This window comes from Xenia sp. Carnegie-2017, unplaced genomic scaffold (genome assembly GCF_021976095.1).
Source record: "Xenia sp. Carnegie-2017 unplaced genomic scaffold, XeniaSp_v1 HiC_scaffold_13, whole genome shotgun sequence".
In the NCBI taxonomy this organism is placed as follows: domain Eukaryota; kingdom Metazoa; phylum Cnidaria; class Anthozoa; order Malacalcyonacea; family Xeniidae; genus Xenia; species Xenia sp. Carnegie-2017.
The window spans coordinates 3499138-3521099 of record NW_025813436.1 but is presented as its reverse complement, the minus strand read 5'-3'; the positions used below and the strand labels follow the sequence as shown (position 1 = coordinate 3521099).

General features: G+C 32.8%; 1 protein-coding gene across 5 annotated transcripts in view; it reads right to left on the bottom strand.

The window, feature by feature from the left end:
* Window positions 1-7785: 7785 nt before the first annotated feature.
* Window positions 7786-21962, bottom strand: part of LOC124449869 (multiple C2 and transmembrane domain-containing protein 1-like) — a 45278-nt gene continuing 31101 nt past the window's right edge. For all 5 annotated transcript variants that reach the window (XM_047000795.1, XM_047000797.1, XM_047000798.1 and 2 more), the window contains 10 exons: window positions 16989-17172; window positions 16403-16786; window positions 15068-15170; window positions 14177-14353; window positions 12384-12629; window positions 10622-10687; window positions 9884-9990; window positions 9632-9741; window positions 8692-8789; window positions 7786-8586 (listed from right to left, as the gene is read on the bottom strand). In XM_047000795.1, coding sequence (XP_046856751.1) covers window positions 8527-8586; window positions 8692-8789; window positions 9632-9741; window positions 9884-9990; window positions 10622-10687; window positions 12384-12629; window positions 14177-14353; window positions 15068-15170; window positions 16403-16786; window positions 16989-17172 — 1535 coding nt within the window. In that variant the 3' untranslated portion in view covers window positions 7786-8526. The remainder of the gene's footprint in view (window positions 8587-8691; window positions 8790-9631; window positions 9742-9883; window positions 9991-10621; window positions 10688-12383; window positions 12630-14176; window positions 14354-15067; window positions 15171-16402; window positions 16787-16988; window positions 17173-21962) is intronic.

Sequence of the window (21962 nt, the reverse complement as noted above, 5' to 3'; positions counted from 1 at the left end):
TGGTTTGAACCCGGGAGTATCGTTACATGTTTGTAAATGTAGATCATCTAGGTTGGTATAGTCTTGGACCATAACAACGACAACAAAAACAGTCAACAACAATAAAAACAGTCCTTCTCAGGACTATACCAACCTGGACGATCTACATTTACAAACATGTAAAAATTTCTTTATTATCAAAAAATGTAATCAGACATAGTACACAAAAATTTTTTATTTTTTTTGAAAGATTTAAGAAACAGAAAACGTTTGATATATTTATAGAGAAAAATAAAGAATAATGATATATCAAAATAGAAAAAAAATATCGCAGCTATTACTAAGAGTTGAGTAATCGAATTGGAAAGAAAATCAAATTCAAGAAGAAAAAAGTGAAAATGACCAAGTATCTCTACAGCTACCATTCCTGAATTGGAAAAATACCACTGTAATAAACTACTATGAAAATCAAAGTCGTTCGTCCCCATCAGTACCGTTTCCACAGCCTATGGATGGAAATTTAACAGTGGAAAGCCATGGTAAGATAATATCTGAAAAATCGCAAATTACTCAAAAACTTTCTCTTTTGAACACCAATCACCATAATATACAAAAATCAACCCCAGTAAGCATGATTCTGAATATGCATTCATCAAAAATTTCTCCTAAAGAGCATGCGTTTATGAACCTTATGAATATTATATCTCCAATTACAAAAACAAGTATTTTGTTCTCAAACATGTAAAACTCTCTCTTAAATTATAACGATGTACCCTAATTAGGTACTATTATAAGAGAATTAGAAGACGTTGAATTTGGTAAACCTGAACAATTGGTTCAAGATCAAGTTTTTGTTCATCCTGATCAAGTATTTACAAGTCCTCCTACGAATAATACTTATTGGATAGGAACAAATGAAATTGATGGACGTTACTTAAAGTATAAAAAAGGAGAGGAAGACCCAAGAAAAAACAAAAACTTGAAAAATACAACAATGAAATCAGTAAAAATCCTGAATACACCAATATGCTATATTATAACAACGAAGAAAATTGTGTTAGAAGACAGTTTTATTCACTTAAAAAAGGGAAATATCATATGTAATAATGAGGTCGAAGCAAATTTTTTAACTGATATATTTGAAAAAAGAAAAAATTACTGGATTAATTTAAAATAAATCAACATAAGAATTATTTTAAACAACAAAATGGAATAATATTTTAGAAAAAAAAGTGAAAATATGATTACATAACTATTTGTAAACAACTAATACGTCTTTCATATAAGATATAGTAATAAAATGGTTTTTCCCCATTATCTTCATTCGATTATCCTAGTTTATATTCATACTTCACCAGGTTTTTGGGAATAATGCATTTTACAGAATCTTTCTTTATGAATATATCTCTATAGTGTATTATTCAATACATTTCTCAAAAAAAATTGTCTACAAAGTAATGTTTATATGGAATTTCTATTAAAAATGTTTTCAATATTGTACCATCACTTCCTTTAACACCAGCATAAATCAACATGGGCATCACTTGAAACTTTTCTTTACTTTTCCAAAATGTATATTTTAATATTTGGAATAAAATCAGCTCTACATATAGAACGATAAAAAATCCTTTCGAAATTAAGGCCCAGTTCAAACGTCGCATTTTACATGCGCCGAATCAAATGCGAGAATTATGTGCATGTAAAATTCGACGTTTGAATCAATTAAATTCGACGGATTTTAATTTAATGCGACTTTAGTCGCATATTCGACTGAGTTAGTCGAATATTCGACGAAAATTCGATTTTGATTCAAACGTCGCATTTTACATGAGCCGAATTTAATGCATAATTTATTTGAAGATATTTCTAAGCAAAAATCAATTATTTCCATGCTAAATGCCATGCGCAAAGTTGTAAAAACATGGCGGCGGCGAGTGAAGGTAATGGACCTTGTATTTTGTGCACGAGTTTAACAAAATACACTTGTTTAAAGTGCAAAAAATTTATATGTAAGAGGAAAGTTTCCTCGAGATACACGAAATGTTTTTTTGAATCGAAGATCAGAATAAATACTCCAAACTTTCTTCCACCAGCCGGAATTTCTATCTTGTCTTCGACATGATCGATAAGGAGGGCTACGTATGAAGGCATTTTTTGACTAATTAACGGTAGAAAAACATGGGAAATTTGCAGAAGCTGCCGTCTCGTTTCTAATAGTTTATTTGCTGTAACATGCATCAATATTCGTCTTTTCCTATTAACACGAATCATATTTGAAATGCATAAACTCAACATTTTTCTGTTCGCCATTTTAAGAAATTAGTAAAAGAAAATGAATAAACTATGAAAAAATGGAAACATAACTATAAATGCGACTATTAAATTCGACGTCTGAATCAAACTACGCATAAAACTATTTTAGTCGACTAAAACTCAGATTTGATTCGGCGCATGTAAAATGCGACGTTTGAACCGGGCCTAATTGTTTCATATAAGCATGATGCATTTTATACTCAGATTTTAATAATAAATGTCCAGTAAATGTATCTTCCAAACATATCATACAATCATCGTGTTCACTATCTTGTTTGCATACATGATAATGAAGTTCTTTTTTTCTCCTTCGATAAGATGTGACAAGTATCACAATGAAATGATCTATGTTATCCAATTCTACAATTACAACATTTTACAATATGACAAGGATCTTTAGAATAATCATCATAAGCATTACAATCCCTACAAAAAAATAATCAGCTACCTTTTTCTTACACTTGATACAATGAATTCCTTGTTCAAATCTACAAAAATTACACGTTATCCAGGAAATATCTTTTGGATTGACTTTATTGCAAAAACGATTTTTGTTATGACAGAAATACATGGATAATTCTTTTCATAACATTTAAAATAAAAATAACAATGTTTTTTATATTGCTTACATTTTGTAGACATACATTGATACTTCTTTATCCTAGAAATTTTTTACATCAATCTGTTTTTACATGAAAAAGGTAAGTTATACATATATATGTTGAAAATATTTGGGTAAGTAAAATATTATTTTTTCAACGTTACTGTTTCATAAGGAATTTAATTTCTTCAAATTGTTGATGTTTATTATCATTTACATCCAAATAATTATTTAATACTTTAATAAATGCTTCAATATGAGATTTTTGTTCTAATATATATTTACTTTCGGAGCAATAAGACATTTTTCTTTCAACACATATTTCTTTTTATTTGGATGAAGTATAATCTCTACAATGTTTTCTTCACATTCATCAATAAATTCAAAAACTCTACAATACTTTTTCCATCTTAAAATTACATCTGAAGACAGCAAGACTTTTTCCAAAATTTCACCATCATCAGTTATGAATAAAATAGTTCTACTGCGCCAATATGCCATTATTACCAGCAAAAGAAGTTATTATTCAATTAACACTTAAATATCACCAAGACTTCAAATTTGATACATACGTACTGCATTTTTATTTATATATACATATCATATGGTTACTATTACATATTTTGAATAATATTTTTATAAAGTGCGTTTATTAAATCCAATTGTGTAAAATGTATATTATTTTTTTCATCATGATAATTAAAATATTCACCCATTTTTTCTATATGTCAATACTATTTTTATTGCTGAATATCATCCCTTTATCACAATAAATTGAAATTAAATTCTCTTTCATCTTTAATCTCTTTATTGAAAATAATCATCCACCAATATGAATAAAATTGGCTATATACTCTGATTTCATAATAAATTGACTTAAATTTTTTCTTCGTCAAAATCTTCATCGCGCTTAAATATAAAAATAATACTTTGATTTGAAGACCTTACCATCATCAATTATATTATAATACATTAATAGCACGTCTAAATCGTTCATTGAAGATTTTACCATTATTAATGGCAAAAAGACCCCATTGTTTCTTCTAACCCATGTAAAGGCATGCTGTCACCAAATAAAGATAATAAAAAAGAAAAAAAAATTTAAAAGAAATTGATGCCTTTCAATTTTTCAAGATTTTACATTCAGATGAAACGTAAGGGGATTTCTATAGTAGAAATCTTTATTAATGTTTTGACAAAATAATTAAAAAAGTTATTAAAAAAATTGAAGAAAAAATTTTCGAATTTGAAGAAAAAATTGATAAAAAAAATTTAAGGAAAAAACAATAAATAATATACTAATACATGAAAGTTATTGCAAAAACCCTTCCTATTGGATCCAAGCAATTGACTGTTAAGATGTATTCACAGGCGGCGTACCATCAAGAGTTTTTTTAGGTTTTCAAGATACAGCAAGATTTAATGATACATATCAAAAAGATTGTAACTTATATAAACTATCAAATTTCACTTTTGTTGCAAATGTACAAATCGTACTGTAGCCCCTGAGTATTATCGACGAAAAGAACCATATTAGAATTTGAAGAAAATATAACCAATTTAAACAAAATATTGAATAACAAATTTCAAAAGGAAATTCTAGAGAAAATAGAAGAGTATAAAGATTTACAAGACATGATGGGTAAAGAAAGAATAGAGGGAATGTTTAAAAAATAGGTAGGAAATAGGAATTTTTTTTAATATAAGAAAGATAAGAAATGTCAATTTTTTCTATTTATTAACTAAAATGTAATATATAAATACTTAATATCATTTTAGAGGAAGCAAAGCATATTGTCAATGAATAAAGAAACATAGAAAATCAAACATTCAAATTAGAATAATATATCATGAATAATACCCGTGGTCTTTCCAAAAATAATGGGGGATTATTTTGATGTGGATTAAATGGTTTTAATGGTTTTAATGATTTTAATTCACGTGGTCTTTCTGCTCTAAAAAATGTAAACAATCACCGTATACAAATTGTATCTATTGTCAAAATGAATCTTCTCTAGAATCAAGAGTTTTTAAGTAATTTAACAAAATAATGGCATTAATAAATGGGAAAATAGAAAAAATGGAAAAGGAAAATGCAGAGAAAATTAACGAATTTATAAAACTAATGAGAATGGAATTTGAGTTTAAATTGGCCTAGGCTTCAGTATCAAACCACTAAGACTTAGCTGACAACATTTGAAAGAATCCACTAAACTACAAACATAATATTCTTAATCAAGAAGACTACACACATCTCAAAACGGAATTTGCACACGTTGCTCACTTATATATATCATAAGGAAATGGCATTGTAATCCTAGATCGTCAAACACATCGAAATTCTTGTCTTCAAATAATAAACACACCAAAATTCACACCGCTTGATGAAGATCCTACACTACCCCCCGAGAAGCTAAATTACAACGACTGCTAAGAAAATTGAGAAAGAAGGGTTCAATTGACATCGAAATATACAACGACATTTTCCCAAAAGGCTCTCAACCATCGCGTTTTTATGGTTTACCCAAGTTACACAAGAAACGTAAAGTTGGACAACCGCCTCCACTACGACCAATAATCTCATCAACGAACGCTTACAATTATAATCTAGCTAAGTATCTCAGTTTCATACTAACACCACTTATAGCACATGACCACTCCACTAAATATTCTTCCACTTTCCTAAACAAATTCTTATCTTTCAACTTATCATCTTCATGTCAAAAATTCTTCATCTCCTTCTATGTTTAAATCTTATTCACTAACATACCGCTTACTGAAACGATTGATCTAGCCATTGACGCTATTTTCACCGACAACCTAAGTTCACCATGACCAAGATACACCTAAAACAACTGTTTTTAATAGCAACGGCACAAACACATTTTTTAATTGATGGAAAATTTTACGACCAGACCGACGGTGTTGCAATGGGTTCTCCCCTAGCACCTATACTTGCAAACATTTGTATGGGTTCACATGAACAAAACTGAATTACTAACTACAACGACACAAAACCATTTTTCTACCGCAGATACGTTGGCGAATATTTTTGTGTTTTTACAAACGAGACTGAGGCTATGAACTTTTTTAACTACATCAACAAAACAACACACGAACTTTAAATTTTCTTTCGAAACTGAAAAACAAAACCAACTACCTTTTCTAGACACTTTATTAATAAAATCACATGACACCTATACAACGTCGACGTATCATAAACCAACCTACACGGAACTATTGACGAACTACTTCAGTTTCAAACAACTTTCTTACAAGACTGGATTAATACGCACAGTTATAGACAGAGCATACAAAATTAACAACACAGACAATGGCTTTCAACAAGACCTAAAGAATATCACATCTATTTTATTAGGCAACTCTTTCCCACTACACTTCATCAACAAAACTGTCAAACGATATCTCCATGACAAAACTAAGACTATCAGCAAAGCAAACATTAAAACATCCGACAAACAACCACAACCAACAGCAAAGAACAGTCCATAAAAACTCTTTACTTTAAACAACCGTACATCGGACATCATTTGCGACACACACTACGCAGACTTACAAACATCATGAAACACTTCTGCACTGACATTAACATCCGACTAATTTTCACTTCCTTCAAAATCAAAAACTACTTCTCATTCAAGGATCCTATCCCTGATTCTATTAAATCTATGGTGGTATACCGATTCGATTGTGCGGGATGTAATTCACGATAAATTGGCGAAACTTCCCGTCACTTAATCACCAGAATCAGGAAACACACCACAACTGAAAAAATCTCACATATCTTTCGACACTTTTTAAAATCACCTTCATGCAAAACTCTTGCTCCCTCTTGCTTTAAAATCATTGACACTGCAAATACTACATTCGCACTCAAAATCAAAGAAGCACTTCACATAAACAAAACTAACCCTAACCTCAACGTTCAAGTTTTTCGTTTTCACACTATATTCAGCCTGTAAATACTTTCATCATTAATTCTAACCACTATTTCATTGTAATATAATAATCTATTCATAAGTGTATAAATTGTATCACAGTATCATATTACTCATATATATTCATCACATACATAATATTCCTTATAATAGTGAAGATGGCATCATGAGATGTTGAAACATGTTGCTTTTATTAAATGCACAATATCAATAGTGCTTTTAAGCAGTTTGAAGTAAGTCTTGACCATTAAAAATGCCAGAATAGATCACCCGAATCTGCTAATTTCACAGAGTTTACCGCTGCCTCAAAGAAAGGCAGTCTACTTCTGAGCTTGCAAGAGCAAAATACTGGAGTTGCACTCACTTAGGGTTGCATAATTGAACTTTGTGATGAAGCAAAAATTAAATATTCAACAATTTGCAGTTAATTAATTTTCTTTTCTTGGAATTGAAATGTATGTTCTGCGACTCACTCGACATACTTTTAATCCACCCATGGCAATGTGGCCTTGTGAAAAACTATATCTGACGGAATCGAAAAATACGAATGTCGATATTAATAACTTGCCTGCTGAAAGTTACGTACACTAAGTTAAAAATCAACAGAATTTTTGATAGTCTCTAAACAACTTAGTAAGGCATGTTTTCTCCAAATTCCATTTAAAACAATGCTATTTCCTATATCAACAACAACTTAATTTTTCAGCCAATCAAATCGTCCGAGAATGCAAAGTTTCACCGTTAATGTTTCCGATTTGCTAAATTTTGGAAAAAATTCCCTGTCGATACACCAACAACTCATCAACTCATACATTCATGCTTCACAAAAATACAATTACTAGCAGTTATATATAAAATCCTTAAAATCGTTCATCATTATAATTTTTTAATTGCTCAAATGAAAACTTCGAAAGCGAATGTTTAAATCATGTATTTGCAAGCAGTTACTTTTATTTCGGAAAATCAATCACATACATGATTGTAAAGGCCTCTTTAGTCACCACTTGCTAGTATGCTTGTAAAATGAAAAGCGAGAAAAAAGTATTGCATACCATAACCAAATAAATATATCTAATCCCCTATCTTTACTGTTATTTACACTATACGTACAATAAAACTAATCATATAAATCAATGTTATGCAATACATGACAGCAATTAAATAACTCCAATACTAAATAAAATTTGCTAATTTCAATACACAATGACAATTATGCCAAAGATCTCTATCTTCCTTCCAACATAAATCTCAAAATAAAGTTAGCAAAAAATTCGAAAAAGTACAACACTTAACTTACAGCAAACCAGGTTGTTACGTCGTGAAAGAAAGTGTATAGAGAAATCCCTTCAATCACCAAATGCCAATTGTTGGTTAAATTGTATGAGATAACATAATGTCAAATTTTGAGCTTGGAAATGGAAAAATCAAAATTTAAAAAACGGTTTTTGAAAGCTGTCGCTTTTGTGAACATTTATTGATAGTGCGATTCTGAAATTTATGTTTAAGGAGAAGCTTTTTCATTTTACTTCCGTGTTAAAAACGCACGCATGACCAATCTTTACACACTTGTTACTTGCTACAGTAAATAGACAAGTTGTTTCCATAAGTAGATGCTTCCACAAAATTGTTGAGCTTTGTTGAAATTTTGCATTTTTGTAAGATCAATGAGATTAATTAAGGATCTAGACGCTTTAGACGCAAAGCTGGGTCGGTCTTCAAAAGCTTTTGCTCCTTCTATAACATTAAAATATATTAATAGCTTAATATAACATGTAGTCTAGAAAACATTGAGAACTCATAATAAATGCTATGAGTATTGAGAAAATATACCATACATACAATTTGTGGATCAGAAGGCAGTCTTGACAAAAGATCCAATAGTTCGTTATTATCCACCGCGTTCGGCTTTCGTATTTTCTTCGTGAATTTGTTAATCCCTGAAAAAATTGTGAGACAACAGCTTGCACGTTCGACTTTTTATCGCTGTTGTTGATACTTTTAATAAAAAGGACAAATAATTAACTTTTATTGCCTGAGACCAAGGGAAAAGATAATACTTATTGACTGAGACGAATGGAAATACTGTGTCCTGTTTAGCAGAGACCACATTTGAAAAAGGGTAGTCGGTGGTAGTTAAATTAAACAAATTTGTTTAATGCGGTTATGGTCAATTAGTTTTTACAATACACTTCAATTGTAAACAAAAAAACACTGAACTTACAACTATGTAAACAAACCAAATATGCACTTTCCCAAAATAATATATGAATTAAAAAAAAATAAAAAATACTATTTTAAAATATTATGGGAAAAAACGCGCGCTTTTCCCCTCAAAGCCAGACGCTGACCAATAATATATCAAAGTTGAATTTTTAATAGTCTTACGCTCAAGCGATACACGTGCCATACTTTCCACGAAAGAAACAGTAGGGGATAACAGCTTTGACTGTTGGTAATTAATAATACTGTTTGTTCATAAATACTGGAAGATCATGTGCAGCAATAAACTTTATAGCGAAGTAGAGAAACGTATTTAGCTACGGATTAACAGAATCATATACAATTTGAGCTGCTAAACGGCAAATGAGGATGCACATCGATGTCTTACAAAGACCTCAGTTTGTCATATGACAAACATAAATACCATTGCATATACTATTGTAACCAAAGCAATTTCGAACAAATTTTGCTTTAAATTTTTGATCGACACGAGATTCAAATCCCTCTATATGCGGGCTAATATGATGCCACCAATACAACATTTGAAAGCAAAACTCACCATACGCAAGTAAAACGAACTTGATAGGTACGAAGTACAATAGGACAGTTGCTCCAGTCATCGCAACGCAAACTATCGTTGAAACAAATGGAACGGTCCAATTGAACAAGCTACAAAATAAGATCAGTGTAACAAGCCTATAGTCATATATAGACGTACTTGCCTACTGCCTAAATGAAACAAGCTTCCAAGCTGAAACGAATATCGTAAATGTAAAAATTAAAGTAGCGTTAAGTAGCGTGAAATTCTTACTTTTTTACTCTTTCCAATAGTGAAGCGACGTTGTCTAAGGCGTTTTGAATTGTCTGACACAAACTTGTTATCATTGCCATCTTTTCTTTAAAACTCTTCCCCTTATCCTAGACAAAACTCAAAACATGTTTAATTTGTTGGTGCAACGAGATGAGTAACAAGGAGCTCGCCACATTTGAGACGGGAGTGTCTGTATACAGCAGCAGAAAGAACATTTTAAATATGACATGCCTTATTCTCTCGTTCTAAAATGGATGCCTTTCCCCAAAATAATGATGCTACGTTGAAAACGAAATATTTATGGCGCTTGGCATCAAAAACACAATTGTACGTGATGAAAAAAAGCTTTTTAAATGAGTTGGTATTTTTTCTCAGAAAAGCCACATCTTTGTAAATGTGTGATTTGCATTTTTATAAAACCCACTTATACACACACTTGACTTAACTAAAACAGAAACAATTTGATAAGCTTAAAAAAATGCAAAATTAGAAAAGTTTTGAAATAATTTTCAGACTTGCAAAGAAAACAAAGCCCAACAAAGCAAAGATGTAGCTACGTCTATCTCTAACTTGTACTCGATGTGAAATCAAAGCTTTACAGTCAATGATAAACATAAAGTGATGATCTGTTATTAGAGAAATCAGAAAAAGCATTTGAAAAAAAAATCAAGCAATTCACGAGCAACCAGATTTCTACAGCAATTCACCAAAACTATTGTTGTGACAAGAAAAACCTACTCCTTTCTTTTTCATATCTTCATCATCGTCATCATCGTCGTCATCTTCATCTTGAGGAGGTCCTTCCTTAATAACAGAAAGTTGTTTGGAAAAAAAGCCTTAGCGGCAACATTTACAAGTACTCATTCAACAAAAAAACAAAACAAATAATTTACTGCACTAAACCAACAAAATTAAATCCAAAAAACAATATCTTTTAATACCACAATCTACTTTTTAAGAGTACATCTGATAAACTATTCCTGAACGTTGAAGCCGATAGCAGATTACGCGTTAAATAAACGCAGCAAATTGAAGTCAAACTTTTAAGAAACTATGTAGAAATAAGAATAGAAACTAAGTATATATAATGTTGGTTCTGCAATACGTTAACATTATAAGAAAAGACTAAGGATCCAAGGATAGTGCAAAGTTTCTCAGAAAAATGGCTCCTAAACATGGAAAATAAAATGTGTTTCAAAAATGCTTAGTATCGATCTTGGGCGTTTCGAAAAATGCTAAACTGAAATTCATTGTGAGAAGTACGTATATTAATTAATACAATAACCAATTAAATCATGTCAACTGGAGCTTAAAGGATATTTTCTGTATTTTTTTCAGTTTGTTGCCAACCAGCACAAGTTCAACACATCAATTATCACCAACAATTATTACATGTTTGTAAATGTAGATCGTCCAGGTTGGTATAGTCGTGAGAAGGACTGTTTTTGTTGTTGTTGACTGACGTTTCGACAACCTTAGCGGTAGTCATCTTCAGAGTCAAATGACTCTTGACTTTTGACTATGAAGATGACTAACGCTAAGGTTGTCGAAACGTCAGTCAACAACAACAAAAACAGTCCTCGTTTCGACAACCTTAGCGGTAGCCATCTTTAGAGTCAAATGAGGAGTAAACGTCAGGTTAGCCGTATTTGTTATCTGGTTCTTAGGTCATTGTATTGTGTCCTTGTAGCGGTGGTTGAACCAGAGTTGTTGGCGTATGTGTCTGACGTTGCTTGCAAAACGTATGTAATCGTTAGCAAATTGTTCGCTCTGTCGTCCAATTGATCGTAAGATGTCGTTTCAAATTCCCCTGTCGTTCAAAAGAACCTTAGCGGTTGTCGAAACGTCAGTCTATACAAACTATACTAACCTGGACGATCTACATCTACAAACATGTAACGATAGCACTGGGTTCAAACCATTTACTTAATTACTGGATGCAGCCATTCTAACACCGTAGTTTGACTAAGCCTTTACTCTTAATGAATTCCGTGTTTGGATGACTAGATTCAAATACGCGGGAACTAAGAGATTCGGCGAGTGTTTAACACTCTTTTCTTGACTCACTGGTCTAACCTCACTGCAACAATCATAGAAGACTTTAAAGGGAAAAATTATAAACTTTTGAAAAGTATCTTGGCTATAACTTTTGATGAGAAACCTTAGTGAAATATCTTATTCTAGAACAAAATTAGCAATACAATAAACAATAACAATAAAACCAATGCGTTATAGTTTAGACAAATTCAATCGCAGATTTTTTGCAACGCACGAAGCATCATGCACGTGTTGAAACATTATATATACAGATCTTGAATAATACTACATTGCTAGATACCTGTAAATGACAATTTGTTTTTAAGTCACCCAAATGTTGCCGCTAAGTCCCACAGTTTTAGAAGTAATACTTACACCTGTATAAACTCTCAATCAATCAATCCACCAATCAAATATGGACGGTGAATTATACATGATTATGTTGTAAACACATTTTACATACCTGATCCTCTGGACTAACATTTCTTTCAGAAAGAAGCACATGGACGACGTACTGCTTAAGAAAAGCGAGGAGAATGCCAAGAGTGAATAGATAAACACTGAAGTTTAACACCAACATGATATACACAAGGAAAGCAAATGCACTTCGAAATTTATACTGCCACGTAAAGAGCGAGGCGACAAAAGCTCCCGTGGAAGCAACACTAGCACCAATTTTTCCAATTCGATCAATATTTCTTTGAAGCAGCTGTCAAAATAAAAAGTATGCGTCGTATGAAAAGATCAATTCTTCGTACATATCGTTAAAATCACAAGGACGTCTCCTGAGGCGAAGCCAGTATCGATAATTGGGGTAATATTCATATGGCATGTTACAATCCGTTATAGTTATAGTTAAAGAAAAAACATGTAAATTATAAGCAGACAAATATCGTTTTCCGTTGGTCAATTTTCTTAGGATATTTGAAACTCTTATCGCGAAATACTACCAGTTAAACATTTAATCCTTTAATGCCGTCAAACTGTTAACTAGATTTATGCAACATGGAATGAACCAATTTGTACATTCATGGCATTGGAAAAACAATTAAAAATTTGGGTTACAACTAATAGCCTAATACAGTACTGATTTAGCATATGCAGCTTGTAATTGTATAAAAAGCACGGATTCATTAATTAGTTAACACACGATATTTGACACCAACACCGCTAACTCACTCACCTACTAGCTCGAATATTTTCGGTTTTCCTTAAAAATTCGAGTTATTTGGGTTCTACAGCATTTGAAATAAGGCTCAGTAAGAAATATATGATATTTACTGGCTGGTAGGTACCGACAGAAACATATTTTTCCGATGTCTTAAAAAGAGCCCTAGGCCGGAAACTGAAGGACGTTTTTAAGACCGAATCGAAATACTTTTCTATCCGGAACGACGTAAACGGCGAATAACGTATTTATTATTATTTTTGCCAAAGGCAACAGTCTTATTGGATTGTGCAGCTATAGGCCGAGCAAAGAACATCGAACCTAGCAAAACTCTGCAGCAAGATTTACTTTCCTGTCCTGTTCCTATTTAATTAGCCTTTTTAGTCTGTTTTGAAGTTGTGCAGCTTTCTAATGTTGGATTTTGTCAGGTTTAGTTAAATGTTGCCATTGGATTATCCTTTTAAAATTTACCACAGAAACATCTTTTTAGAAGTGTTATTGACAACCTTCATGGGAGAAAACATTCCAGAATTATATTAATTTTTCATTCGTGTTTTGAGCCAATACTGATAGGTTTTAGAGAAGAATAAAGATCTTGGAAAACTCTACTCACAAAATTGACATCTCAATGTATATTTTCCATGTATAAGAGCTATAAGTTGGACATGATTAGTTCATAACTTAAATTACAAATAGAGCAACTAGTCTGCTCTGTTACATTGGTAGAGATTTGATAGCAAATTTTTATTCATTATTTAAAAATGTATAGATTTATCAAAATTTAACTCAGTGCCCGACCGATGGCAGCGGAACTGCACGATAACTAGTTACAGAATACGTCCTATTAGATTCACGAATGGCGCCAAAGTAAACAATCAAAACTGTGCTATTCATTTTACTTTGGAAAAGTCAAAATTCACTTAAAATAGATTATTCCAATAAAAAAATTGACTGATGATTTCCTTCTTAAAATAGAACAAAACAAAAAAGAACAAAGTAAAACAACCCTTTGCTTAAGTATTTGGCCATATAATTCCGGATCTCAGACAGATATCGTAATACAAGTGGTCAGATATTGTAATACCAACCTGTCTTTTGAACTTCGGGGGTTCGTACAAAACTTTGGGTTCGCGAGGATTTATTGTTCTGATAGCAGCCTTGATTGGATTATAGATGACATCTAATGTCATAATTAAATGACCTTTAACTCGCTTCTCAAGGGTCTTGTCCTTCAACTGGTACATGCGCTTTTCACGGGGAGTTATCTGAAAGAAAGAAATAATTGTTTACAAAGAGTGATAAAGGTTTAATCAGAAATTAAATGCCGCTCAAAGTTAATTTTGTACTACTTAAGAGTAATTCCACATAGCACAAGCTATATTCTCATGATAACCTTTAACACAACCGTGGGAGTTTCTGATGTTTTTTGAAAATATTTATGTATAGACGTGTCGTTGTTTCACTGAAATGCAATTTATTTATTCTTGTTTCAAGACGCACTTGCCTGTAAAGATCTATACATTGCAAGCTTTGGCAAAAAAGCATAACCTAAACCGGTTTTGTTTGCTTTATCTTTCTACTTAGTGACAAACACAAAAATCTATTTTCAATCACCCCAGAATTTTTAACACGTTTCTCCAAATTTTTAATCTCAAGTCATCTCATAAACGACTTCATAAAACTAATCTTGATTTGCAATTCATATAACTAATCTTGATTTGCATTTCATATAACTAATCGTCATTTGCAATTCGACTTCATAAAACACTCGTCATTTGCAATTCATAGAACTAATCGTCATTTGAATTAAAGATTTCCAATCTATATTAGAACTTGCCCATCAATGAAGTGAATCAAATAAGAAAGATAATCAAATAAAACCACAGCTTCTACGTTATTAATTCCTTTGATATCAAAATCGCTACCGATGTAATCTGATTGGAGAAACATTTTCAAGCCAATATAGGATTTATGTATACCTGTAACAAGGGAATAGCAACTTTTCCAAGCAAATCGGGTGATCCACGCTTGTCTTCGTCGAACACACCAATCTCTAACATATCATGAATGTCTTTTACATTGCTGCAAAAAGCAATTATGCGCCGTCAAAATGAAACAAGATTCAATCTATCCTCTCTAGTACATCCACTTAGTTCAAATGTTTCTTATAAGTTCGAGTCTAACACCCGTGTTCTTAAAGCTCACTCACATTTATCACTCACTAAATGAATCTTCAAATCATCTCATAATTTTTCCAACAATTTAACTGACATTCATTAAATAGAGCAAGGTTTTTGTGTCGCACTCAGCAAGTGTGAGTGTGGGTGAACTTTTAGAACAACTGCATAAGATTTGAGCCTGTAAAGTACCTTAGAAACTAAATTTCTCAGAAAAAGATCTGCTAAACTTGTGATCGATTTTTCATAGCAATGATTGCATGCTTGTTTATGTAACTATTGATTATAGTTTTTCTGGTCGAAAAATTTACTGTGAAAATTTTTTTAAACATACTCATTAATATGCATTTATTGACTCTAATATTAAACAAATTTTCTTCATATCAGAAAGTTATATCAAATTTTCTAACCATCAAAAATTTTAGATGACATGCAAGCAGCATGATTGACACGACTGACCATAATTAAATTCTCGCATTTCCATGGGAAGTTTTATAGGCGATCTTATGTTTTACTTAAAGATCATTGTGAACCACAATACAAGGCGCGCTAAAATGATCTTCCATCCATTTTCTTGGTTGAATAAATAGACAAACGTTGTATCAGTTTGTAATCAGTGGATATTCTATCCATCTTATGTGCATGTAAAAAAATTGTGTCGTTTCTGAATAAAAAAATAATTTTAGTAGCTTGCTAGTCATATTTTTCATAAACATATGTGTTTGAGTGGACAAATTACTATTCAAAACTAAGGAAAGGTGAACAGTTAAAAACATGCCTAAAAAAGGACAACCAAACTTGGTATTCAAATTAATACTTCGTATTTGGAATTACACACTTTTAACTTTGTCGAGTGTCGACGTTTTGCGAAGAGTCTAAGAGAAAGATCATCGTGTGTTGGAACAAATTATTATGTTTAGCACGAATATAAACAAAAAAGAGGCGCGCGTATCATTGTGGTTGACAATGAATTTTTAATATAACGTAAAATATAAAGGCTGCTGTGTTTCCAGCTTCCGCATTAAATTGTAGCTCAATCACCCTCTATCTTAGTCAACTTTTTTTAATAATTTTATTAGAATCCTTTCAAAACGAATGATTATTTTTAATATCGCATAACTTTTTATGTCAACTTACAACTCATAAACTTTTTCCCACTGCGGATTTAAAGATTTGAAAATAGTTGGAGTAACAAGGCGAGCGTTGTTCAATTCAATGATAGCAAACGGATCACTGGTTCCACCAATGTCCGCAGCAGCCAAACCGACAGCACGATGTAGTTTCACTTGCAACCACCCGATATCTTTTATGTTCTTTCCAGTTTTCTTGAGACTGTACTGTTTTTCGATTTCTTCGCGTCTGTTTGGTTGTTCGATATAGGAGTTTAGGTCAGACTCGCAGCCAGGAATGTCAATTGCGGTAACTGCAACATACATTACTACTACGCCAGCACCATCTTCTAGTTTTGCCTCTATCTTATGAGACCTTTCGCGTTCGTACTTGTTGAGGTCGATACTGACTCTGCAACAAAAGAAAAAAATGCATGAAACATTGCAAGCGTGCAGCTCATTCTACCCACTTTGATTCTACCTTGTAAAAGATATTAGGAATGTTTCAACAGTTTAATTACATCATCATTAAATAACACTTGTTATTTGTCAGCGTTATTAATTACACCATATTTTCATTGAAGCAATACATATAACAAAGAATCATGGCCTACCTTCCCATAAATTCGTCTTTTCTGATATCGCGGTCGTAAATGCTCACTTCCAAAATCATGTCAGTGTCAACGAAAAATTTGAGATCAAAGTGTTCTTTCCATTGCGGATTGAGAGTATCTTTGCAGGCCTTACTTTTGTGCTTTTCGTTGCCGAGTTTAAATCGACAATACGGATCACTGAGACCTAAATTGACAACACGACCAGTAAACTTTATAAACTTTATGAAGTGTTTCAACTTCATTTATAAAATCAAATGTGAATTTTTGTAGGGAGTGTTGCGGGTATAAAAAAACACTTTTTTCCATGGAAAAGTTTGACAGAAGTCGATGTTAAATTCTCGGGAATTCTTTATTTCTATGTATGCCCACTTGAATGTGCTCTATAAATCGACGTTCTCTGCTGTCAACATAAACGTCACCGTTGCTTTCGATATTTGTGTTTGTTATACTATCCAAGAGATATACATAACGATGCATTTTTGATAAAAGAAGAATTATTGTAAGTTTGGAGGGCCGTTCTCATACAATTGAATTTGTAAACACCCAGTACATAAATTATAAGATATGGTTTAATTATATGTACAACTTGTACTTTCTCACGATTATAAATTTGCTTCTCTCTAGCAATTAAGGGCTTCTTACCATTAAAAGAGCTGTAGGTAACAATGTGTTCAATAATGATTAGTGTATAACTTATTTATATTAACATTATATTTGAATACATAGAACAAACACACGCACCATATCTATACGAATCAGAATTTGCACAACACTAATGAGATATTTCTATTGACGACAGAGAACGTGCATCCTTATAGCCCCTGGCTCTAAGTGTAGCACAGTCATAACAAATATCAACCATTCATTCAAGATTTATTGGGATGAAACTTTTGTAATGGATATAAAACATATTATTGCTAAGCATTGGCGAAGCTAGACAAAAACAACAGGTCGTGCTATATATAGCGAGAACAAAAATGAGGTTCCTCTACAATTGGTGGCAACATAAATCGTTTGTGCCACCGGTTATGTACACTTTAATGTGCGACTTTGATAGTTCATGCTTTTGGCAATCGCCCAGTAAATGATGCATGTTGACATAAAATCCCGGTCAGTTTAAAAGAGATTTGACCATTCTACAATCCCTGTGCGCTCGGTAGCTCAACAGGTAGAGCAGCGGAATAGTTTCCCGAAGGTGCGAAATCTTGTCCAAGTCAAATCTGTTGCATGTGCATTTAAAACCCGTGTGAGGATTAATATTTTGTACATCTACATGTTTGCCATTACTGGTACCAAGACAATGAGGGTACTGCCACTTCTCATTAAAGTCTTTGGATCTTGATATTCGAAACTGAAAACTTAATGATCTGTATGATTCCCCAGTGGGTAAAAAACGTATAGTTAATGTTAATTTTTCCGCAGCTGTGATTACTTTGTGACCACCAGAGACCTGACACGGCGTGATGTGTTTTCTAATATGTCGTAATAACGTTTGAAAGTCGTCATAGCTCATTCGCATCATTTTTAATATATCCTGCAGTATCCTCGATTCTTAATTTCTTAATTATGTTGGTAAAATAGCCCTATTCCCTTCTTTTTTTCATCCATGGTCTCATTTTTCCTCTTATCCAACTTGTTTTGTTTTCCTCTAGAATTTCTACTACACATAAAGCAGCTGCACAACGACGAATTTGTGATATCGATGAATTTCAAAATTAGTGGCCGCCATATTTATTCGAATTGCATAATGTTTAATAAACAATAAAATGTTGTTATCGTTTGACCAGTTGGGCTTAACAACGTACAACATCTTCCAACAAAGTTAGATGACGACGGATGAAAATGTTGCGCTCGTTTGAGCACAAAATTAGCCAAATTGACTCTGAAGATGACTACCGCTAATGTTGCCGAAACGTCAGTCAATAACAGCAAAAACAGTCCTTCTCAGTACTTCAGTACTATACCAACCTGGACGATCTACATTACAAACATGTAACGATACTCCCGGGTTCAAACCATTTACTTCATTTACAGTAAATAAAGGCAACAAACTAAACACTGTTTCTCCACACTAGCGCACAAACGATCTTTTCTTTCGCATCAAAACTGTCGGAACCCCTTATCTCTCCTTTTTCATGTGAGCGAAGGGCTTGGTCGTGGCAGACAAACAAAATATTTATACTCTATAGCGTTGCGTGAGCTGACAATCCTTTGTAAAAGCTCAGAAATATTTATGATCGTTCGAAATATATACTGACAAATCTTTGGACAGAATCAACAAAATGTATTGGTTTTCTATATGTATATTTCACTAACGTATGATTGTCATGTTGTTATTTTCTATTTTGCATTTATAATTATTAGTCTGACCTCCTCATGCACTGAACTATCATTTTTTTTTAATAATCTTTCTTAAACTCCCCAGGGTTGACTAAATAAAATGTTGTCAACATACAAAACAAAACCAAAAACAAAACAAAACAATATTTAGCTAAGAATGTACAGTTGTTACATTCATACGTGCATTTATTACGCCCTCGATTTCAACCACAATAGTATGCAACTCGTCGTAGGTTAGATTGGTTCTACCAACTACCTTTTGCAACGGACTTTTCACGCTTTGAATCAAACGTTCCCAGAAGCCTCCTCACCAAGGGGCCTTTTCGACGATAAATTGCCATGTAATCTGATGGCTTGCAAGATAGCGTAACACTTCCTTCGAACGACATAACTTGCGAATTTCTAAGCATGCAGCTCGAAAAGTCTTAGCATTATCGGATATAAGAAGAGCTGGCAGTGCTCGTCGACTAGCGTATCTGCGGAACGCACGGAGAAAGGCTGGAACGCTTAATGAAGGAGTGAGCTCCGGATGAATGACTGTAGTAGACGCCGACGTAAACAATAGAATATACACCTTTGTTGGATTATCCGACAAATTATTCCTATCGCAACTCTCTCGTACGAACAACGGTCCGGCAAAGTCCAAACCTATGTTTGTGAAAGGGTACATCATCCGACACACTGCCAACAGGAAGATCTGGAGGAGGCGTTTCCCAATAAGGAAGACCTCCAGCTTTACGACAAACAACACATTTCGTGACGATTTTCCTTCCTGCTTCTCGACCACGGATTATCCAAAAATGCTCTGTAATGCAGGGGCGGATCTAAGGTATGTCAAATAAGTCACGCGACATATGTTTATAGTTCAAAACTACAATTACAATTTTTTTTGATCATTAAATTTTCGTTCTGTAATCGTTTTGATTTCATCGTCAAAATTCTGTTTTATGTATGAAAACTTATACAAATACCACCTTACTAAACAGATCAGTAGATAAAAACACATCTAGAATTATAACTGGCTGACTGATAAGCGGGATGGCTCGACTGGTTCGACCGATAACGGAGTTCAAGAATGCTTATTTAAGCCATTCCATTGGTCAATAGCCAGATCAGTGGACGATCTGGAATAATCTCGACCGATAAGCGGGGTGGCCGGACCTAAAAGGGAGTACAATAGCTATCGTGTAAATCGTTCGTTTAAATTTTTGTCTTACTGTGATTGGTTTGACTGATTTCGACTGATAGCCAACTAAACTAACATAGTCAAGCTCACTGTCTGAATTGAATGTTTGATCATAGTAATTTTCTAAAGCATGATAGAAACTAAACTACAATCAGATGGAATTCATGGAAATCTTTTACAAATTCATATACTGACATGAATGCTGCTGTCTAAACTGTGAATTTTTTCAAGAGGGTGAAAAATTTATGGATAAATTGTAAATGCTTGGCAAAGACGATCTCGCGAGCGACATTTCAGTCATCGATGTTCAAAAGAAAGCCAACATTGTTTTGAGTTTTATCAGCAGAAATTTACATCCAAAATCGTAAGTAAAGGATAACTGAAGTGTATGCATGAATATAAAATATCAAAGTCAATTTATGCGAGTATGTGATGCGATTTATGTCGATGTGGCGTATGGTAAGTAGATGGATGCTTCTAAACTTGGTGTTGCCGAGGGACTTTTAGCTATGATTTCTTTAGTGCTTGGGGAATCGTGGCCGTTATATGGCAGCGAAATCCTACATTCCTGCAAATATATTTCAATGGACAAAAAATCTGTAGCCATAAGGCGCCATACTATTATTTACTTTATCATAAACAAATGTTTAGGGCTTTTCAGTTTATGATCATTGATCATTCAATCATTGGACAATTATACTACACATTGTTCAAAATTTGTGAAAATGTATGTAATCACATGAGAAGCTGTTTACTATAACCTGTGATTTTGAGTCTTTTCTGATCCACGAAGATTTTTATTTTGACAATATGACTGGAATGGTATTAAACCTGAGTATTTCACATACATGAAATGCTGTCTCATGTCACATATTGTACCCTTTTCTAACTGAACACCTCATGTAGGGATGTCAAGGTGTGTTGATCTACGGCCCATACTAGATTGTTTGCCATAAATTCCAAAGGGCTATTGATGTATGAAAAGCATTTTCTATAAAGTAAAAATGTCTTCCTATGTATGCAGATAAACCTTGAAATTTGGCAAAACAGCAAAGTATTTTTCATGATCACTAGGTAATTTTTCTGATGATCATTATAATTTCTAAACTAAATTATTTCAGATTTACATTTAAACAAACTTTGATCATATGAAAAGATATTTATCATAACCAGTAAGCATGACACATGAGCCAATTTTAACATTCATGTAATTATCTGATTAAAGGCATGTTGGTTACATTCTGTTTATATTGGCAAATACAATGCTACTGGTGATTGCTATATATCACACCTAGCATATACCTACAGAAAATAATCGTGTAGTGAAATGCTTAATAAACATTAATGGCATCAAGCTGTCCTTAATTGCAAATTTTAAATCTGATAATTTTTGTTTAATCTTGGGCAGTAAAAGATTTTGAGTTTTTTCTCAAAAAGTGAATTAGCTG